Source organism: Octopus bimaculoides, chromosome 2, assembly GCF_046866305.1.
Source record: "Octopus bimaculoides isolate indiv1 chromosome 2, ASM4686630v1, whole genome shotgun sequence".
Lineage (NCBI taxonomy): Eukaryota > Metazoa > Mollusca > Cephalopoda > Octopoda > Octopodidae > Octopus > Octopus bimaculoides.
In genome coordinates, this window is record NC_142929.1 from 130,138,658 (window position 1) to 130,160,321 (window position 21,664).

Genomic DNA, 21,664 nt, shown 5'->3' on the forward strand with positions numbered 1-21,664 from the left:
TGGTAGACAGACACTGTATGGAAGCCCATCATGTGTGTGTGTGCGTGCATGTGTCTGTGCATGCATGTATGGGCATGAGTGTTTGTGTTTGTCTTTGCAACTTATTTGCATTGATATCATTTGGATAGTGTTAACATTTCTTTTTGCATAAACAACATGCTGCACAATTTGGTGGTTCAATATGCAAAAAAGACCAGTGGAAGAATATATTTTACTTGAAAACAGATAACAGTTGGAACCAGGTAGGGAATCTGGTTGTAGCCAATAGTCTCAAGTATTCTTGTCCAACCCATCTCAGCATATTAAAAAATGTAGATGTAAAAACAACAATGATGATGGTGGTGGTGGTGGTGGTCATGGTGGCGGTCGTAGTGATGATAATGATGATGATGATGATGAGGAGGAGGAGGAGGAGGAAGAGGCAAAATTAGAGTCGTTAAGACAAAAACAAAATGACACTTACTGAATGGACTCTTAGGCATTGTGGTACCATCAGTATGCAGAGGTTCACTCTGACCAATTTTATTTACAGCAATAACTCTAAAGTCATACTCAGTATTCTGTGTAAGATTTTCAACAGAATAACTTGTAACTGCTGGTGGTACTTGTTCCACCAGGTTCCAGTACTTTCTATTAGCCTCTTTCTTCTCAATAATAAATCCAGTCAACGGAGATCCTCCATCGTCTTCTGGATGTTTCCAAGCAATCGAAATAGATGTTCTTTCGACATCAATGACTTTCAGTGGTCCGCGTGGCATTGACGGTTTATCTTTAAAATAGAAATCCAATATGTAATTAGGAAGTTTTTAAAATTATAAGCATTATTTATATGATTTTAAATTACTGTTAAAAGCTAAGGTACAAAATGAGATGCTTTGGAAGAAATAATTACTTTAGATGGAAATGTGTATGTGTGTGTGTGTATGTGTGAAAGAGAGAGAGAGAGAGAGACACACAGAATCCAAAGAGACTGGTGCTGGTCTGCACCACCAAGACTTGTATTATATAGTGAAATTGACAAAAAAAAAAAAGTACCATGAACTTGCCATGGGAAGTGGATAATCCAGTGTTTAAACAAACTCTTGTCAACTGTTCACTGCAGAAGGATTCTGTCAGAAATGCTGGATTTTCCACTCCCCGCAGCAAAACAAGTTTAATGTAGTCTTTTTGCTGATTCTATGCAACTGTTATTCATTTATATCAAATTTCATTAGAAAATATAAAAATAGTTCGTTCTTCTTAGTTTAAAGCTAAATGTATCTCAAATTGTTTTTTTGTTTTTTTTTACAATTATTGAGTGTCTTTTCTAGGAACACAATGCATTGCAAAGGATGGTTGAGATACTTACTGGTGCACTAAGATGCAACCAGTTAGAACTTATTAATAAAATAAAGCATATTAATGTGATTATTGTAATAATATCATTATCTGCAATAATATTTTATGATTTGTCAGAAAACAAGAAGTTAGAACTTAACACAAGGTTTTCCTTCTAATTTCACAAGTTTCCTAGTTTAAAGTAAGTTACTCAGGCTTGAGAAATGAATCCTGGAATATGTTTTGGCCCAAGAAAGAATTCAATTGTTTTAAGAAAAACCCATAAATATGAGAGGGGAAAGGCTTCTATAGTTATTACAGAGTTATTACAACTTGCTGGGGCTGCCTGTTGGAGCCTAGCAGCAGGTATTTAAAGGGAAATTTGACAAAACAGTCAGTTGGCTGCTGACACTCGTTGACGCTGCATCGAAGAAGCCAGGGAACAGAAGAAAGAAGACATGCACTCAACACCAGAGCTGAAGACACCTCCGAAAGGAAGGGCCCCCACCACGTCAAAACGGTAGAGGAGTAGGGGCCGAAACCGGACGTGGTTCCTCCTGATGATGTCCTGAGCTAACTGGATCCTATAAAAGAGCTGTTGTGGTAGCAGACCACAAAACATGGTTGAAATTCCTCCTTAATACTTCACTTGTTGTAAAGTTAATAGTTGAAATAAACTGATGGGTATGAAATTCCAAAAGAATGAAATTCTTGGAAATATAGAATAAGTAAAAAAATTAAAAATAAAAGATCATCTGTATATAAGTGACATTTAGTTATTAAAAACAATACATACCAAGTGGTTTTGATAATGTCACTGCATCATCCGCTTCACATGGTTTGCTTGATCCAATTTTATTTTCAGCAACGACTGAAAAGTAGTAGTTGATGCTTTGCTTGAGCCCTTTCACTGTTGCAACATGTTCACGTCCACTAACGGAAAGAACATCAGTGGCAACATCAGTGGGTGATTCTCGCCTTTTAAGCGTGTACTGAGTAATTCTTGAGCCACCATCGTGTATTGGTGGTTTCCATTCTAAAATAGCATAGTCTGACCCAATCTTTGTGGAGCGGAGGTAAATTGGAGCATCTGGTACATCTGTAAACATGAATGATTTTAAGTAAATTTTCTATCCACAATAAAACAAAAGACTATGTAAGCTAAAGTATGCAAATACATTTCTCACCACTCTGAATATATTTGTACATAGTAAATATGCAATTGTATATTTACTATTTATTAACAACTAATAAATTAATACAGAGAGTTTGAAAAATTGTGCATAAATTTTGTAAAATTACAAGTAAAAACAATAAGTGTGGTATTTTTCTTTTTAACAAGTTACAAGTAATTTGAATCTGTATATATTTTCTAAGATATTGACTTACTGAGTTTCTTAGTTGGTCTTGTAGAATCAAGAGTCTCCAATGGCAAGCTTTGTCCTTCTTTATTAACAGCCATAACACGGAAGAAGTAGTCTGAATCTTCCATCAAATTTGTGACATTGAAAGTGGTACATTTTGCATTACATGTGCCTGCTTTAGCCCAGAATGTTCTTGAAGCCAATTTGTATTCAATGATATAATTAATAAGTGGACTACCACCATCTTTTTCTGGTGCTTTCCAACTTAAATTGGCTGAATTACTGGTAACATCTGTTACTTCTAATGGCCCAATAGGTCGTGATGGGACATCTGAAATATCAAAAGTGTAAATAAGATATCATCAATATTTTATTTAAATATTAAGGATATTTAAATAAATAAATATTTAATTGTGGAGGCACGTGGCTTAGTGGTTAGGGTGTCAGCATCATGATTGTAAGATTGTGGTTTTGATTCCTGGACCAGGCGACCCGTTGTGTTCTTGAGCAAAACACTTCATTTCACATTGCTCCAGTCCACTCAGCTGGCAAAAATGAGTAATGCTGCGATGGACTGGCATCCCATCCAGCTGGGGAACACATACACCATTGAAACCGGGAAACTGGGCCTATGAGCCTGGCTAGGCTTTAAAAAGGTGCATTTATTTTTTTTTAATATTTAATTAAATAAATATTTAATAATTTAAATAATAATTTAATGATTGTTAATTATCAGTATTATTAAGACAACAAGCTGACAGAATCATTTGCATGCCAAGCGAAATGTTTAGCCGTGTTTCGTCTACTGTTATGTTCTGAGTTCAAATTCTGCCAGGGTTGACTTTGCCTTTCATCCTTTCAGATGAATAATAAAGTGCCATTTGTGCACTGGGGTCGATGTAATGGACTTAATCCCTTCCGCCAAATTTGAGGCCTTGTGCTTCCAGAATAAATGATTATTTATTATCATTATCATCATCATTATTATTAGAAAATAGTTTTTAAAATGTAGAAAGCTTCTTACCAAATGGACTCTTTGCTAGAGTAGCATCCTTTGTCTCCAGAGGTTCACTCTGACCAATTTTGTTTTCTGCAATCACTCTAAAGTGATATTCAGTTTTCTCTTCAAGTTGACTTACAGGTAATGAAAGAGTCTTTTCAGACACTTTATCCACTTTTGACCAATATTTACTTGAAGCAACTTTCTTTTCAACAACGTAACCAGTAATAGGACTACCACCATCATCTTCTGGGGCTTTCCATGTCAATGTCATAGAATTGCGTTGAATATTTGTAACTTTAAGTGGTCCAATAGGTCTTGATGGACAGACTAAAATTAATGCAAAAAATAATAATAATAACAAAACACTTAATCAAAGTATACAAATATTCTAAATCTTTAATTCAGAATAACTTTAAATAAATTACAAACTGATCTTAAGAAATAACAATTAATTACAGCTAAGTAACAATATTTAAGCATTGTTCTACAAGAAAAATTTCACTAGAAAAGGAATTCAATGTAACATTTCTGAATAAGACAAATAATGTTGTATTCAAAAGAAAATGCTATGAAGTAATACAAGATAAATTCTGTTTTCTATATTCTATATTCATTACAACTAAAATTATTATTATCATAAAAATTCAATTATGAAAGAAAAGAACTACAGTACTACAGTGGAATTTTAAGTCACAAAGAACACTGTTAAAATATTGTGCAATGAAATACAAGGATTCTTTTAAGTTTCTCTAAAGTTTCAATTTTATGTCTTCTTTTCTCATTTTCATTTCATCATTTCTTTCATATTTGGTCATTAATAATAAAATATGAGATTAATACTCATTTCTTTGATAAAAACTTAAAAAGTTTCCCAAAATGAAAGCAGTGGTAAATAACAGTCATTAAATAACAGTCAATAACCAAGTCATTGGATTTGGCTACTAGTCCCATTGTAACTAATGTTAACATATGTTAACATTTAAATTAAATTATGAACATATTTTTATGATCAAGGATTAGCCTTGCCTTTAATATTATATAAATCATAAGAAAGTTCCAAAATGTAATAAAAGTTAACTAGTAGTAAAATATAAATACAAAGTTCTAAACATCTTATTCTAATAACATAATTAATCAAAAATGTATAATACTTACGCAATCCTTTCTGAGTAGTTACTGCATTTTTCATTTCACATGGTTCACTTTTGCCAACTTTGTTAACGGCTTCCACTGAAAAGTAATAATCTGTATTTTCAGACAGATTGCTTGCACGGCAATAAGTCTGGTAAGAAGAAACAGAGGCAACTTTGGTCCAGTCATCCTTTTTAGGTGATGACTTTTGGACAACATATTCTGTAATTGCAGACCCGCCATCCGAGAGTGGGGTACTCCATTGTAAATCAACGAAATTCTGTCCCACTCTATTTGCTTCGAAATTCACTGGTGGACCTGGTGGTACTGAAAATATATGAAAATCAAAGAATATTGAATATCTAAACTTATAAAGAAACTAAAAGAAAAGTAACAATTCTAAAACAAAAAAAGAAATGTATATGTTTATGTGTGAGTAACTGTGTATCAAAGGTAAAAAAAGTAAGAAGCAAATATTGATAACAACTTAATAATCTTTGGAATGAAAGCAATAAGCATATACTCCACATACACAAAAAATAAAGTATTATTGAAGTTTTTCCCTTTGATCTTTCAGACCCAGACAGTGATTCAATCAATTGAACACTCCTTCAGATTGAAGGCTTTTTGCCAAAAACAAACAAAAATTGATACATTTCATTTAGAATTGTTAAATGGATAAAGTGTATTCAAGGTTGAGAAGTAGTAAAATGTTAAATAGAATATAAGCTATAATATGGAAGTCCAACAGAAATTATTTTGTAGAGAAGAAAGAATAATTTCAAGAAATTTATGAATGTGTGATTTAAATTGTCAACACAGAGTCTGGTATACTGTTTGAATTCAAACTAAATATATATCTGAAAATAAATTTACTGTTTTACAACAAAACAAAAATATTTGAAAACTTACATAATTTTTTCATTGGTTTGGTAATTTCTCTGGATTCCAAAGGTGCACTATTGCCTTCAGAATTAGTGGCAATGACTCTGAAGAAATATTCAGTGTCAACACTAAGATCTTCCACAGTAAATGTAGTAGTTTTTGCATCAACAGTTCCAGCCTTTGACCATGATGTTCGGGTAATTGTTCTATATTCAATGATATAGCTAGTGATAGGTGTACCACCATCACTTTCAGGTGCCTTCCAATGCAGGTCAGCTGTACTTTGGGTTACGTTATCAATAACCAATGGACCAATGGGTGGAGATGGAATATCTGCAAGTTAGAAAGCAAGGAAGACTTTAAAATATCCTTTCAAACAATTTAAATGAATTTTAAATGTCAAACACTTTGTACACATTTTCAAAATACAAATGCTGTTTAATGAAGGTAGTCTCACCAATTAAAGAAAATTATTCTAGTTTTGAAATTGCAGGTGTTATTAATGGTGTCAAGAATACATATAATTCTGACATAGATTACATTAAGATACCAGGTAAATTTAGCAAAACTGTCTAACACATTTATAGCCAAGGGTTTCAATTTAAATTCTGCTGGAATGTATTCAGTTACTTTACTTATAATTAAGAATTTGAAGATTATATAATTTTAAATGATAAAATAATATGATCATACCAAATGGACTCTTTGCAACGATTGGTCCATCACTTTCAAGAGGTGAACTGTTTCCAATCTTGTTAACAGCAGTCACTCTGAACATATATTCAGCTTTCTCATATAAGTTAGTCAAAGTGCTTTTCAATGTAGATGCATCAACTTCATCAACACGACTCCAAACCTTAGATTTTGGATATTTCCTTTCAACAATGTAGCCAGTAATGGGTGAACCACCATCATCTTTAGGTTCTTTCCATTTAATACTGATTGATGTGCGCTGCACATCAACAATTTCAAAGTCTCTTGGTCTGGAAGGAACAGCTGTATGGAAAAAAATAATGATATAATTATCACTATTAACATCATTCACATTTCATTTTTTAATTTAGTAAGTTGGAGAAATTTGAACAATTACTCTTTTCTTAATTGACTCTTCCATAATGGTTTCGTTGTTATTAGCTATTCATAAAATGTGAACCACTTGTCTTGTAGGCAAGATTAACAGTTGAATTTCTAATCTTATCCACTGAACTAAATTTTTTTTAATTTCTAGTTCATGGTGTCTTTACAGTTTTCAGATTTTCACTACTTATTGTCATAAGCAATCCGTTAATGTTTTAGCACCAATAAATATTAATATCATAACTGACTCTACTAACAGTTGTAGATATGAATTGTGTGTCAATAGTAGAATAATCAAATGAAGGTTAAATGATGATTATGACTTCATTATTGACAACTCACATCTGCTACAGTTAGTAAAATAATATATCAGTTTTGTTCTCATCAAGAATAATATATTAGCTGAAAAATTATATAAATTTTGTTCTGATCATTGTTATAATAAAGAAATAAAATTTAAATTTTGTGGTTTTATGACAGAGTTTAAGTGGATTGGCAGAATTGTTAGAGTACCAGATAAAGTTCTATCAATATATTTAGTTACATGTGTGCTCTATCATTTTCGGCTCAATAAAGTAAGTACTCGTCATTTATAAGGTCAAGTTAATTCACTATATTTCCCATAATTTTTGGCCTTTTGCCTATGATGGAAACCATTGCTTAAAGAACTAGCCATATTATATAAAATGAATTTCCAAAGAAAATTATATATATCTATTTTAAATTGATCACTGTCGTGTATTTACATGACATAAAAAGCATATTAAAATATACTAAAAGGAAACTTACAAGCTTCTTTTTGAGGAACAATAACCTCAATAAGCTCTTTGTTTTTCCCTCTTCCAGCTTTGTTTTCAGCAGCTACAGAAAAATAGTAGCCAACATTTTCTTCCAGTTCAGTGACTTTCCAGCTCTTTTCAACAGCATCTAAAGTGACAATATGCTGCCATTCATCTTTTCTATCTTTTCTCTTTTTAAGAGTATACTTCGTTATTCTTGAACCACCATCATCTTTTGGTTGTTTCCAGCTGAGATCAACAAAGTTCTTTCCAATCCTAGTTGGTTTAAGTTCAGCTGGTGGTCCAGGAGGTTCTGCAGAATAACAAATGCAATTATATTAAATAAGATAAATTTTCTATGTAATAATTTATTAAACATACTTTTAAAATATTCACATATAAACAATATTTTTGTATGAATTTAGATAATTTTAAAATGTTTACATAATTAAAAACTTGTAACTAAATTCAGCTAAACATATTATATATTATTATATACTTTCAACATCTCTGAATAATTTGCTTTATTTTTCTCTCAGTTTGAACAACATATTTTATAAATTTTGACAGCCTCTGAATACCTTTAGAATACCTAATTTTTACAGAATTTTTATAAGTAGATTAAGATTCAATATATAGAGAATCATTTCAAAAGCAAATACCTAAGAGCTAAAGTCAAAAAATGATAACTAATCATGAAATTTATAAACTAAGAAAACTTTAACTTTTTATAACATTACCACATAACTTAACTGTCAAGAACTTCTAAGATATAACTGAAATGTTATTAGATATTACAAATTATCCTTACCAATTTCCCTTCTGGGAACTGTTGCATCTGATGTTTCTAAAGGTGGACTCTCTCCTTCAGCATTGACAGCAATCACACGGAAATAGTACTCAGTTCCTTCCAGTAGATCATTTACTCTGTATGTAAGAGTGTTTGAATCCACTTCACCGGCCTTGTGCCAACTCAAACGGGATGATGACTTAAATTCAATAATGTACTTAGTGACTGGACTGCCTCCATCAGTATCTGGTGCTTTCCATTGTAAATCAACATAATTATGAGATACGTCAATAACTTGTAATGGTCCTCTTGGACGTGCTGGTACATCTGGAAACATTAACGTAGTATTTAGTATTATATCTATTATAAAAGAGATAACAGATCAAAGATGAGAATAACTATTGTTATATATTCTTACCAAATGGACTTCTTGCTAAAGTTGCACCTTCTGTAACCAGTGGTTCACTGTGTCCAAATTTGTTGATAGCAATGACCCTAAATTCATATTCACAATTTGATGTCAAGTTCTGCACCATATAACTGGTAATGTCATGAGGAACCTGTTCAACATTAGACCAATATTCTCTTCCACTTTGTCTCTTTTCAACTAAGAAGTTAGTGATTGGACTACCGCCATCACTCTCAGGATACTTCCAAGATATACCAATTGCTGTTCTTTGGACATCAAAGATTTTAATAGGACCTTTTGGTGGACCAGGTTTATCTGATTTAAAAGAAAACAAAATATATGTACGTTAATTAAGTAAAGTTTCGCCAATGTGTAATTTCTAATTAATGACTATTAAAATAGTATCTAAATCTAACTTTCACTTTCAGTTTTTAATATCATTCAACTTTTCCAAAGTTTCTCTTTAGGGATGATTTGAGAAGTTAAAGTGCATTACATTTTCCTATAACACAGAAGAAGAAAAATTCATTTTTATAACCATGTAATATTTCAATGTCTGATAATACATTTGTCTGGGAGAGACAAACCTGACAAAGACATGAAGAAGTGAAGGTGTATGACTGATGAGGTTGCAATTGGCGACAAATAGACTATGACAAACCTAGCTTATTGATTGATTGATCATACAGTTAATCAAACAATTAATTAATTGGTTAAATGACTAACCATTTGCCAAATAAAAAATAAAGAAGCGAATAGAACCAGTGCATGTTTATTATTGGTACCTTCCTAAAATATAACAAAATACAATTGGTATATTAGAAGAAAGTAAATCCACTTACCTAATGCTTTCTTCAAAGTAACAGGTTGTTCAGCATCACAAGGATCACTGACACCAATTTTATTCTTTGAACAAACTGAGAAGTAATAATCAATCTCTTGTTTGAGTCCTTTAATGTGGCTACTGAGTTCGTGACCAGTAACTGTATCGATATCTTTGCGTTCCTCATCTGGTTTCTCACGTTTCTGGATAATATAGTTAGTGATCTTTGAACCACCATCATAAACTGGTGCTTTCCATTCTAGCACAGTGAAATCATGTCCAACTTTGGTTGTCCTCAAATAAACAGGTGGACCAGGTCGTGCTATTACAAATAAAAATAATAATAATTGTAGTAGTAGTAGCAATAGATTTTTAATGTTATTGATAAAATTACAGGTTTTACACTACAAGGAGCTCCACATTATGAAAATTCTGATAATGGCTATAGAAGTGATCAAATAATTTTTATTCCAAAAAGTTTCTCTGTAAATGCATCACAATTTTTAACATGCAAGTCAAGAGGAAAATAGGCTTGCATTATGGTATTTCCTCATTATGACAAAGCTTCTAAGACTGCATCCCTTCTGTAACATGAAGGATTGCTATAATACTAAAGAAAAATCTATAATTTAATGCTATCCTTTGAAGGTGGTGCTCTAAGCTTTTACAATCTGCAGAACAATACACATGTATTGCAAAACTAAAGCATCTTGCACAAAACTCTGAATTTTGCATACAGAGATTTGAGATTTGATTTTACCTCATTATATTACTTATTTCAAAGATGAAAGGTAAAATCAAATTCAGTTGGATTGTCTCTCAGAAATATGGATCATAATAGTGGATGTTATAAAACTTCTATTTGCATTCTGAGTGGGGCAATCCTATCCTCTGTAGTGGTAAATATTAAACAGTTGTTGAATTATTTTCAGTCTAATATTTCTTAAATGGTTTTGAACTTACTAATTTTAAAGTTCAATAAGTTTTGTACCCTTCCTCATGGCATGCTAAAAATTATAATGCAAAATTGTTTTAAAACTAACACTTATAATAACTGTTTAACAGTAAACGTTCATATATAACAAATTTTTTTTTTTTTCTAATGATAATTATAATTTACAAATTTTTGAGCTTATACCTTATAACCTATTAAGGTATAAACATTAATAACTTCATTTCAGTAATGAATATAATAATATTAAACAAATGCAAAATTCACCTAGTTTTCTTGTTGGTTTAGTAACATCACTTGCTTCCAGTGGTTTACTATTGCCCTCTGCATTGTAAGCAATGACTTGGAAATAGTATTCAGTATTTTCAATCAAATTAGTTGCTTTGAATTTGGTTGTTTTGCTATCAACAGTTCCTGCTTTGCTCCAGAATGTTCGTGAAGCTAATCTGGATTCAATAATATATCCAAGGAGTTGACTACCACCATCACTTTCTGGTGGATTCCATTTAAGATCAGCACTCTCGTGTGTAACATTGTCAATAACTAAAGGTCCAACTGGACATGATGGAACATCTAAAAGAAACAAATTATATGATACATATAATTAAAGCAACATTGTAATGTACAAACTGATTCAGAATACATTTTTTACCAGACATGGGTAGTATTGAATGTAATATTTTACATTTGCAAGTTTCAATATTTTTTGTGTGCCTAATGCGCTCATTCTTCTTAATTCAAATAATTACTTTCTTTTTGATCATTTAAATCATTCAAATCTTACATTTAAGGCAATTAATGTTTCTTTGAGGATTTAAGGTTAGCTCTATGTAATATCAATAATATTTACATAAATTTGCTCTGTTTATAGCACTTTCTGTTTGTACAAAAATATCTGCATGCAATAGCGTGTAGGTTTGTTCATGTATTATTCCTAAAGTTTTGTATATATGAAATTATGTCAAACATAATTTCTGCATATTTTATGACTTTTCTTTATGCATTTATATGAAATTAGCTACTAAATTTTCAATATGTTGTAGTTGACATTCCATATATTGGTTCTCATAAGAGAGCTTAAAATATTCCTGGGGGTAGGCAGAATATAAGCTCTGAGAACATTTTTTGCTGCTGATACAAATATTTGATGCCTCATGCATTAAGTAGCTTTAATGATTAACATATGCTAATCTTTCCTAACAGGGTTACTCTTATTAATTCTATAGTCAAGTTTTTCAGTTCATTTTTCAATTCAAAGATACTCTGGTCGAATGATTACATTTGCAATGTATAAAATAAGCTGTGTAAAGGAACGGCATCAAACACTGTCCATCACTACTGAATACCTAGCCAAGTAGATTAAGCCATATCAATCACAATGGTAATAGAACACATATTGTTTTTGAAATACACAAAATGGAAGGTCTTGTACGTACCAAATGGACTTCGAGTTAAAGTGGTATCTTTGGTTTCAAGTGGTTCACTTTCTCCAATTTTGTTGACAGCTATAACTCTAAAGTGGTATTCAGTTTTCTCTTTCAGACCTTTGCAAGTTAATTCGAAAGTTGAATTATCCACTTTAGCAACTTGAGACCAGTACCTATTTGAAGTAGGCCTTTTCTCAACATTATAAGATGTGATTGGTGAACCACCATCATCTTGAGATGCTTTCCATTTGATACTTATGGAATCTCGCTGGACATCGGTTACAGTAATTGGACCAATCGGTCTGGATGGAACAGCTTGAAAAAACAAAGTAAAATCTTTAATTTTTATTCAAACACATATACAAAAACATTCAATATCTTTTGTATATTCTTTAAATAACATTAAACATGGCTGGCCGGCAACATATTTTTCTGCATTATATGGATAATTTATCCTGATCACGCTATTTATAGCATTATCACGCGTTTGAGAAATAAATTTATTGCTGTATATCAAAATTTATATTTCTGTAGCATATTAATGAATAAAATTGTAATTCAAAACCATGATAAAATTTATGCAAAAAAATTATTTAAAAATCACAAGCTTTCAAGAAATTTTGCATAAAAAATTATGGCAATTTATCAACTTTAGAATTGAAATGAAAAATTTTAAAACTTACTTGCTCCCTTCTTAGTTGAGATTGGTTTACTTTCACAAGGTTCACCAACACCAACTTTGTTTTCAGCAGAAACTTGGAAATAAAATTCTTGACCTTCAGGTAATTTACTTGCTCGGCAATATGTTTCATATGCATTAACTGAAGCAACCTTTGTCCAAGTTGATTTATCTTGAGACTTTTTGACAATATAACCTGTAATTGGTGTGCCTCCATTATTTTCTGGAGGATTCCAATCAATCTCAATAAAGTTTTCACCGACTCTGGAATCTCTCAAATTAACAGGTGGCCCAGGTAGGTCTGACAAAGAGAAATCAATACATTGCAGTCAGTTTAGATTAGAATAAACATGAAATTACAAAACTAATGTTTTCTAGTTTAAAATCCATTAGGATATTTAAATATTGGTTTCAAATATTGACACAAGACCAGCAATTTTGCGAAAGGATTAAGTGGACCCCAGTCCACAACTGATACTTAATTTATCAACCCTGAAAGGATGAAAAGCAAAGTTGACCTTGACGAAATTTGAACTTAAAGTGTAAAGATGGACAAACTGCTGCTAAGTGTTTTGGTTCCTGTGGAAATGATTCTGCCACCATAAATTTAGATACTAAGAAGTAAACATTGGACCCAACATAAGCAGCAGGTTTCAAATTTGAGGGACAAGTATAGTTGTTTGACTGACACTTATCATCATCAGAAAAAATGAAAAGCGAAGTTAACCATGGTAAGATTTATAATTAGAACATGAAGGGCTGAAACTAAATACCACATCATATTTTGATGGCTAATTTTAAAGTATGTTAGAGAAAAATATAGCTTTTCACTGTCAACTCTCAGCATTGATATTTTTCACATATGAGCTAAATAATTCTCCATGATTAACCCTTTCTATGTTTTGCTTTTCACTGACTTTTTCTCTCCAAAAGTCTTTGGTTGAAATGATTTCAATGTATTTCCCTACTTTCAGAAATTTCCTTGAATATATATATATATATATATATATATATATATATATATATATATATCATCATCATCATTTAACGTCCGCTTTCCATGCTAGCATGGGTTGATATTGATATATATATATATATATATATATATATATATATATATATATATATATAAATTTAAAGAATGGAGTAAACGCATGTTATAACTGCATACTTTTATTCCGACATATGTTTCGAAGAATTACAATTTATGCGATCCATAGGAATCGGCGATGTTAAAAATGTAAACTTCTCCTCAGGGAAATGCATGAGAACCAGCTTAAACGTAAGACATTATAACCGAGTATGAGAACTATAGTTGGATAAGGATATAACGTAATTCATTTGAAAATATCAAGGAGTTTCTGCCTCACAAACAGGAGTTACACCACAGTTATTTTGTGATCTTTGCTACCCTGGTATCTATTAACCCATTTATTTTATCTGAATTATTCTTAATTAGGAGAAAATAAATACATATAATTATATATATATATATATATATATAGAGAGAGAGAGAGAGAGAGAGAGAGAGTGCACACAAACAACGAATTTAGTGTTGGCTTCAAGAAAGATAGGTAACAATTTGCTGTCTATATTAAGAATAGTGTAATTATTTACTGGGAAACTGCAAATTAAACAATAAAAATGTAATTACATATTTTCCTAGTTGGTTTGGTAATATCTGTTGCTTCCAGTGGTTGACTTGGGCCTTCATCATTAACAGCAATGACTCGGAAAAGGTATTCAGTATCTTCAAGCAAGTCTTTAACAGTATATTTTGTGGTTGTTCCACTAACTGTTCCAGATTTAGACCAGGTTGTCCTAGTAGCTGTCCTATATTCAATGATATAGTTAACCACAGGCAAACCTCCATCCTTCTCTGGTGGTTTCCATTGAAGCTCAGCAGAATTTTCTGTTACATTGTCAATAATTAGAGGACCAACAGGTGCAGATGGGACGTCTGAAAATAGCAAGGACAAAAATTTCATAAGTTATCTGAAATGCAGCCAGTCAATTTTATTGCATTTAACATGTGATATCATACAAAAAAATTGTTTATTGATGATATCATTGCAAAATTACATATATTACATCTTAATATTACATGTCTATAGAATTAATTATAAAGGAACTATTTCTATAAAGTGAAATATTGATTTATGGTTATATTTTTGATTATTCTAAATCAAACATATCAGATTAATTAAATCTTGTATTAAAGATTTGTTGGGTAAAATAATATCAACCAGAACTATATCTACTTAATAGTGTTATAATGTGTGTTTGTGTGTTTGTGTGTGCACTTATAGTCAAGTCTGCACTAACATACTTAGTGGGTAGAAATGATTTTTAATCAGTTGATATTATACCCATTATGAGAAGAAGACTAATTAGCATTAATGAAAATTCTTCTCAAAATGATCAAAAAAGTGAACTCTGAAATTTGAGTTGGTTGAAAATTAAAAGGAGATATTGAGAGAAGTAAGTTTTGGTAACTATGGTGACATCTCCAAACTTGTTTCAGTTTTATCAGACCTTCTCAATGAGCCATAGTGCATAGTAACCAAAGCACAGAATGAATTGAGTATATTTTTCATATATTCTTAAAAAGTATCAATAAACACTCTTCAAGTATTGTATATATTAGAAAAGTTTCTACTGTGTGAAAATACTTCACTCATAAGACAGTCTAGAATACTGACTTTTAAAAATTTTCCGTGGGTACCTTCAGGATGAAAATTATGTAAAGTGCAGGCTAATTTACTTTGTCTAATAATCCCAAAATAATTTTCAAAGTGTGTTTGTTTGAGAAAGAAAGAGAGAGAGAGAGAGAGAGAGAGAGAGAGAGAGAGAGAGAAAGAGAGAGAGAGAGAGAGAGAGTGTGTGTGTGTGTGTGTGTGTGTGTGTGTGTGTGTGTGTGTGTGTGTGTGTGTGTGCATGTGAGCAAATAGGTTTGTATACACACATACACAAAGAAACACTTATATATGGATATATTTTAACAGTGAATGCTTCAATTGCTTTATTTAACATCATAAATGCTTAATATTCTTACCATAAGGACTTCTGGCTAATGTTGCACCAGATGTTTCCAAAGGTTTACTAGCACCAACAGAATTGTGAGCAATAACCCTAAAGAAGTATTCAGTTTTCTCAATTAGGTTTCTGCAGCAGAACTCTGTCACTTGATCGCTCACTTTTTCAACTTTACTCCAGGAAGAACGAGAAGCTTCTCTCTTCTCAATAGAATATCCAGTTATAGGAGAACCACCATCATCAGCTGGTGGCTTCCATTTAATGCTGATTGATGTTCGTTTAATGTCAAACACATCAAGTGGTCCAATAGGAGGAGATGGCAAACCTAAAAGAAATTTTATTAAGAAATTATATACATTTGTAACATCTGTTTGTCACATAATTAAATAACAAATATTATATGTACACATGTGTATGATACTAATTTTAATTAGAAGAGACTTATATAACAACAGTAAGAATTAGATAATTATATTGATCTAAAGTTAAATTCTTTATAAGTTTATGATTAAGTACTATTTTAGACCTGGTTCAAAAATCTACAATTTCCAACAACTATTAAAAAGAAAACTCATACTTTTTATCAGACATTATTAAAGGAAAATCATTGCATAATCAAATTACTATGTGTTTTAAAATTATGATAATCAACATTATTTGGCAAGTTTAGATAAAACTATTCCCAATTGGCAACAACATTATTTAGCATGGAATAACAAGAAAAATAGAAGAAAAGAAGGTATAGCTAACAAAATTTATATAGTAACAAAGAACCACCATGAAAAAACAGGAAGGGAAATATGACAGCTTATTTTAGAGGAACCTATAGTTTTATACTAAGCCCCACACTGCAACAGCTATATTATGCATTTAATAATCAAAAGCTGTATATGAAAAGCAAATATTTAATGCTAAAATTAAATACTGACCAGCTTCTTTCTTTGGTGTAATGATATCTGAAATTTCTGCTAAAGGTCCAGTACCAGCTTTATTTTCAGCACACACAGCGAAGTAGTAACCAACATTCTCAGTAAGATCAGTCACTTTCCAACTATGTTCAAAAGAATCAACTGTCATGACACGTTCCCAGTTATCTTTCTTTGATTTTCTCATCTGGACGATGTATTTTGTTACCTTTGAACCTCCATTTTCTTTTGGTGGTTTCCATTGTAAGGAAACAAAATCTTTTCCAACTTGGGTTGTTGTGAAATTTAATGGAGGTCCAGGAGGTGCTAAATTAAAAAAAAATAAATATATATATAAATTTAGTAATCAAAAATGACCAGCTGATATTTATATAATATTATTAGTAAATTCATTTACAAAAATAATTTCAAATAATTTTATAAGAAAACAATTGTAAGTACAAATACAAAAAAGGTAAAGGAAACATTATGTTGCTGGTGTTGTTTCGTTAATAATGTGCTTGTGTACGGATTCCAGTCATTTGGATATGGCTATGCTGGTGTCTGTCTCTCTTTCACACACACACACATACACATGTTAATATTTGTAAATTTGTGTGTACATATAATAATAATTCTTTCTAACTGATTTTATTTTATTGAACCTGAAGGGAACAAAAGCAAAGCTGACCTCCACAGAATTTGAACTCAGAATGTAAAGAGCCAGATGAATTGCCACAAAGATTTTTGCCTGATATGCTAATAATTCAGCCATATCACAACCTTGATGATGATGAGAAGAAGAAGAAGAAGAAGAAGAAGAAGAAGAAGAAGGAGAAGAAGAAGAAGAAGAAGAAGAAGAAGAAGAAGAAGAAGAAGAAGAAGAAGAAGAAGAAGAAGAAGAAATGCCCTGATGCAGTACCAGGCAGTGGCTCTCATGGCTTCTGATCTTAACTCATTTGAAGTGTTATCATTGTTTTGGTATAAAAGATGGACTACAGCAAATATTCTGCTCAATAACACAGATTTGCTTGTCAGTTGTTTGACCTTAACCAGTTGAGCATGTCCCTTGGTGACTGATGATATGTGCATCTCTGATCATAAGCAGAAGTAGTGGGGGAGCATCAAAGCCAAGTATTGAAAGGAATTTTGGGGCATTTGGATAATTCCCCTCTGGAAAGATGGGTGTTTTGCTCAACATCTTTAAACAACTCTGATTCAGGGACCTTTTGAGTGGGATGGGTTACTCAATGCAAGGAAAATTCTAACTAGGCCCCACCTGCAGGGTTATGCATTGTTTAACTTGATATGAGATCACCATGTCACGCACATATGGTTGTGATGCATGTACCTGGTGTACCCTTATCAGATGGGTAGTCATGATGGGTATATTGGGTTTCGTATATTTTGCCCCAGTGTCAGTTTGATGGCATGCACTGCTCTCTCACTCAATAATAATAATAATCAAAAAAATAATAACTACTTACATATTTCTCTCCTTGGAATTGTTGCATCAGCTGTTTCTAGTGGAGGACTCTCTCCTTCTGCATTTACTGCCATAACACGGAAGTAGTATTCCGTATCCTCAACTAAACTCGTAACACGATATTCAAGAGTGTTTGCATCAACCTCTCCAGCCTTATTCCAGGTTAAACGAGAGGCAGATTTATATTCAATAATGTATTTAGTAATAGGTTGTCCTCCATCTTCACTGGGAGCTTTCCATTCAAGATCCACATAATTATGGGACACAGCAGTTACTTGTAATGGTCCTTTAGGATGTCCAGGAACATCTACAAGGAAACAAATATACAGCGATTTTAACAAAGATTTGCAACAGAAAATTAATTATGTTTGAATTTATATTTACCATTCCAACTAAATTTTCAATATATATTCATTTTTGACAATCGAAGTTTGTTAAAGCTTATCTTTCCTGGCTATGGATACATCAAATCCATATAAGATTGTAATGAATTCTTTATAATCAGATTTCAAAAGATTGTAAAAGAATCTCATGAAATAAACATATTTTTGATATATTTCTATTATAAATTAATTAGTTACTGTTTGCATAATCAATTACTGAATGATTATACTCCAGACTAATGATAACAAGGTCAAAACTTATCATAAGTCAACATATATACCTAACTTAACTCAATAAGTTTCCATAATATGTGATTGACACTGAGCATGAAGCTCAAATTTAAAGTAAGTCTCTAAAAATTTTAAGCCAACATACAAATTTTCTGATCTAGTTATTCATCATACAAAAGTTAAATTAGAAAATTTATGCAATTCAAAATTATGATGATTTAAATTATATATATTTATTTATTTATTAAAGAATAATAAAAATATATTATATCTAGCTACTCACTGTAAGGGCTCTTTGCAAGTGTGGCTCCATCAGTCTCTAATGGATCACTGCGACCAATTTTGTTGACTGCAATAACTCTAAATTCATATTCAGTTCCTTCTGAAAGGCTCTGAACACAATAAGAAGTTATATCAGATTGAACTGTAGCAACATTGCTCCAATATTGACGTTTGGCTTCTTTTTTCTCAATAATAAACCCTGTGATAGGTGAACCACCATCACTATCTGGATATTTCCAAGTAATGCCCATTGAAGTTCTCTGGATATCAAACACTTTAATAGGACCTTTTGGTTTTGAAGGTTTTTCTGAAATATAAATTATGGTTGTTGCTACACTGTCATAATAATCTGAGTGATATTCAAAGATATATTTGAAACTTCAGCATTAAAGTTAGAAATAAATTTAAAAGAAAAGAGGACAGTAAGTTAAATGGCTATTCATTAACAATTATATTTTAAAGATATTACTCAGATGAAAAAAAATTAAGTTTTAGAAAGTAGCAAAGAAAAGTTCAGAGCTAATTTCAAAATATTATCTAAAACATTTTGACTTCCATAGAAGAAAGAAAATCAAATATACTCTATTTCAAACTAAAATAAAATCTAAATAAGCTGACAGAACCTTTTAAAACATACTAAACTTGTTATTTATTAAAACCGAAAGTGATGTCCAAAAAGACAAAGATAGAGTAAAGTAATCAGCGCATTAAATATATTAAATACATAAAACAAGATTCTGAAGACTTACGGAGTTCTTTCACAGGAGTGACAGGTTGATCCATATCACATGGCGCACTCGTTCCAACAGTGTTTGTTGCACATACTGAGAAGTAATAGTCAACATTTTCTTTAAGGCCAGTAACTTTATCAGTAAGTAAGTGGCTCTCGACAGATGAAACTCTCTGGCGATCATCACTCTTTTTCTCACGCTTCTGAATGACATAGTGTGTTATCTTTGCTCCACCATCAGAACGAGGTGGTTTCCATTCCAAAATAGTGAAATCAGCACCAACTGCTGTTGATTTCAAGTTAATTGGTGGACCTGGAGGATCTGAAATATAAATAAAATTTTATTAGAAATATGTAAAAATATACTCCATTGGATATCAAATACTCAGAGAGGTATATAGAAATTTATATATAAAATATTGTATCTATTATCTTAAATTTTGTATCTGCCTCACAGGACAAGTCATGTAAGGTTAAGAAAATCTATATAATAAAGTAAATTAATTGAACTACTGAGCAATTCAGTGTTACAGCATTAAGACTACTTTATCCCGGTTCACTTCAGATATTTATTTCACTAATCTCAAATGTATAAAATCAATATCAGTTTTAGCAAGATCTGCAACTCTTTAATCCACACTTGTCTAGCCAGCTAAATCATAATCTAATTTTCTTAAAAGTTTATTTTAATCAGTGAATTTGATCCATTCTATAGAATACAAATTAAGTTTTCCTTATATTTCTAAAATATATAATCTCAAGTATGACTGTGGTGTTATTAGCTCAGTTCACAGCCACAATTACATGGTTCTGAGCCTGATACTACTTTGGTTGATTAACATTTCATGAATGGAATTTAGTAAATGGAAATCATATCTGTATGCATATGAAATGTGTGTTTATATTGTGGTGATCTTGTTTGCGTTCTTTTATGCTCTAACTTAGCAGTTAACAAATTGAGGTTGACTAAGTAAGTGCTAGCCAAGAACATGTAGCAGCAGTTGATATGATTAACTAAATTCTTGAAGTGATTGCTCCAGTATAGCTGCAATCTAATGACTGAAACTAGAAAAAGAATTTTTTTTTTTAAATGTTTTCTCTATGAAAATCCCTGTGAAGGTTAAATAGTCATTGTGCTTCAGTAGTAAGCTTGGGAAGCAAGAGACTAATAAAGAGTAAGAAATTGGCAGAATGGCAACTGGAAACTAGTACTGTATGTTTCCCAAGAAAAACATATATCTTGAGATTCTGGAATGGAGGTCCATGACCACTAGCACCTGTAGACATGGTACAGGAAGAGAGAGAGAGAGTGGAATTACAGTTGGTGACTAGTTCTTATGATCGTTTGGAGCTTTTGATGATACACACTGATACATAATGGAAGAGAATATTTCAAAAATTGAGTTCAACTTACCAACTTTCTTGGGTAATTTAGTGTAATCAGAAGTTTCCAGTGGTTGACTTTGACCTTCTTCATTCACAGCAATAACACGGAAATAATATTCAGTATCTGCATTTAGATTTGGAACATAGAAAGTAAGAGTTGATCCATCCACAGTTCCAGCTTTAGTGTAATATGTACGTGAGGCTTGCTTGTATTCAATGATGTAACTAGTTACTGGTTTGCCACCATCACTCTTTGGTGCTTTCCATGTAAGATCAACAGAATTATAAGTTACATTATCAACTTCAAGTGGTCCCTGTGGGCTTGAAGGAACATCTGAAAAATTTATATAAAAGATCATGTTATAGTCTATAAATGAAACATGAAAATTTAAAATGATATATCAACAAATATTTTCTGGGAAAGATTTTAAAACTTTTCTTATAAACTTTTATCCTTGTTCAAAATGAATATGGTCTTTTGGTTGCATAAGGTGTTTTCTAGGAAATTTTATTGATTACAATCTTTTAAAATATATCAGTGATACATATCAAACATTTCTAACTAAATATTCTATTCTTTACTACTCTA

General features: G+C 31.5%; 1 protein-coding gene across 1 annotated transcript in view; it reads right to left on the reverse strand.

Moving 5' to 3' along the window:
* Positions 1 to 21,664, reverse strand: part of LOC106877301 (uncharacterized) — a 449,889-nt gene that overhangs the window by 91,440 nt on the left and 336,785 nt on the right. The window contains exons 174-194 of the mRNA XM_089338059.1: positions 21,104 to 21,409; positions 19,709 to 20,011; positions 18,961 to 19,266; positions 18,065 to 18,370; positions 16,602 to 16,904; positions 15,692 to 15,997; positions 14,291 to 14,596; positions 12,641 to 12,937; positions 11,967 to 12,272; positions 10,798 to 11,103; positions 9,598 to 9,900; positions 8,765 to 9,070; positions 8,368 to 8,673; positions 7,567 to 7,869; positions 6,394 to 6,696; positions 5,728 to 6,033; positions 4,840 to 5,142; positions 3,706 to 4,011; positions 2,707 to 3,012; positions 2,114 to 2,416; positions 464 to 769 (exon numbers count right to left, since the gene is read on the reverse strand). Of these exons, the coding sequence (XP_089194185.1) occupies positions 464 to 769; positions 2,114 to 2,416; positions 2,707 to 3,012; positions 3,706 to 4,011; positions 4,840 to 5,142; positions 5,728 to 6,033; positions 6,394 to 6,696; positions 7,567 to 7,869; positions 8,368 to 8,673; positions 8,765 to 9,070; positions 9,598 to 9,900; positions 10,798 to 11,103; positions 11,967 to 12,272; positions 12,641 to 12,937; positions 14,291 to 14,596; positions 15,692 to 15,997; positions 16,602 to 16,904; positions 18,065 to 18,370; positions 18,961 to 19,266; positions 19,709 to 20,011; positions 21,104 to 21,409 (6,396 nt within the window). The remainder of the gene's footprint in view (positions 1 to 463; positions 770 to 2,113; positions 2,417 to 2,706; positions 3,013 to 3,705; positions 4,012 to 4,839; positions 5,143 to 5,727; positions 6,034 to 6,393; positions 6,697 to 7,566; positions 7,870 to 8,367; positions 8,674 to 8,764; positions 9,071 to 9,597; positions 9,901 to 10,797; positions 11,104 to 11,966; positions 12,273 to 12,640; positions 12,938 to 14,290; positions 14,597 to 15,691; positions 15,998 to 16,601; positions 16,905 to 18,064; positions 18,371 to 18,960; positions 19,267 to 19,708; positions 20,012 to 21,103; positions 21,410 to 21,664) is intronic.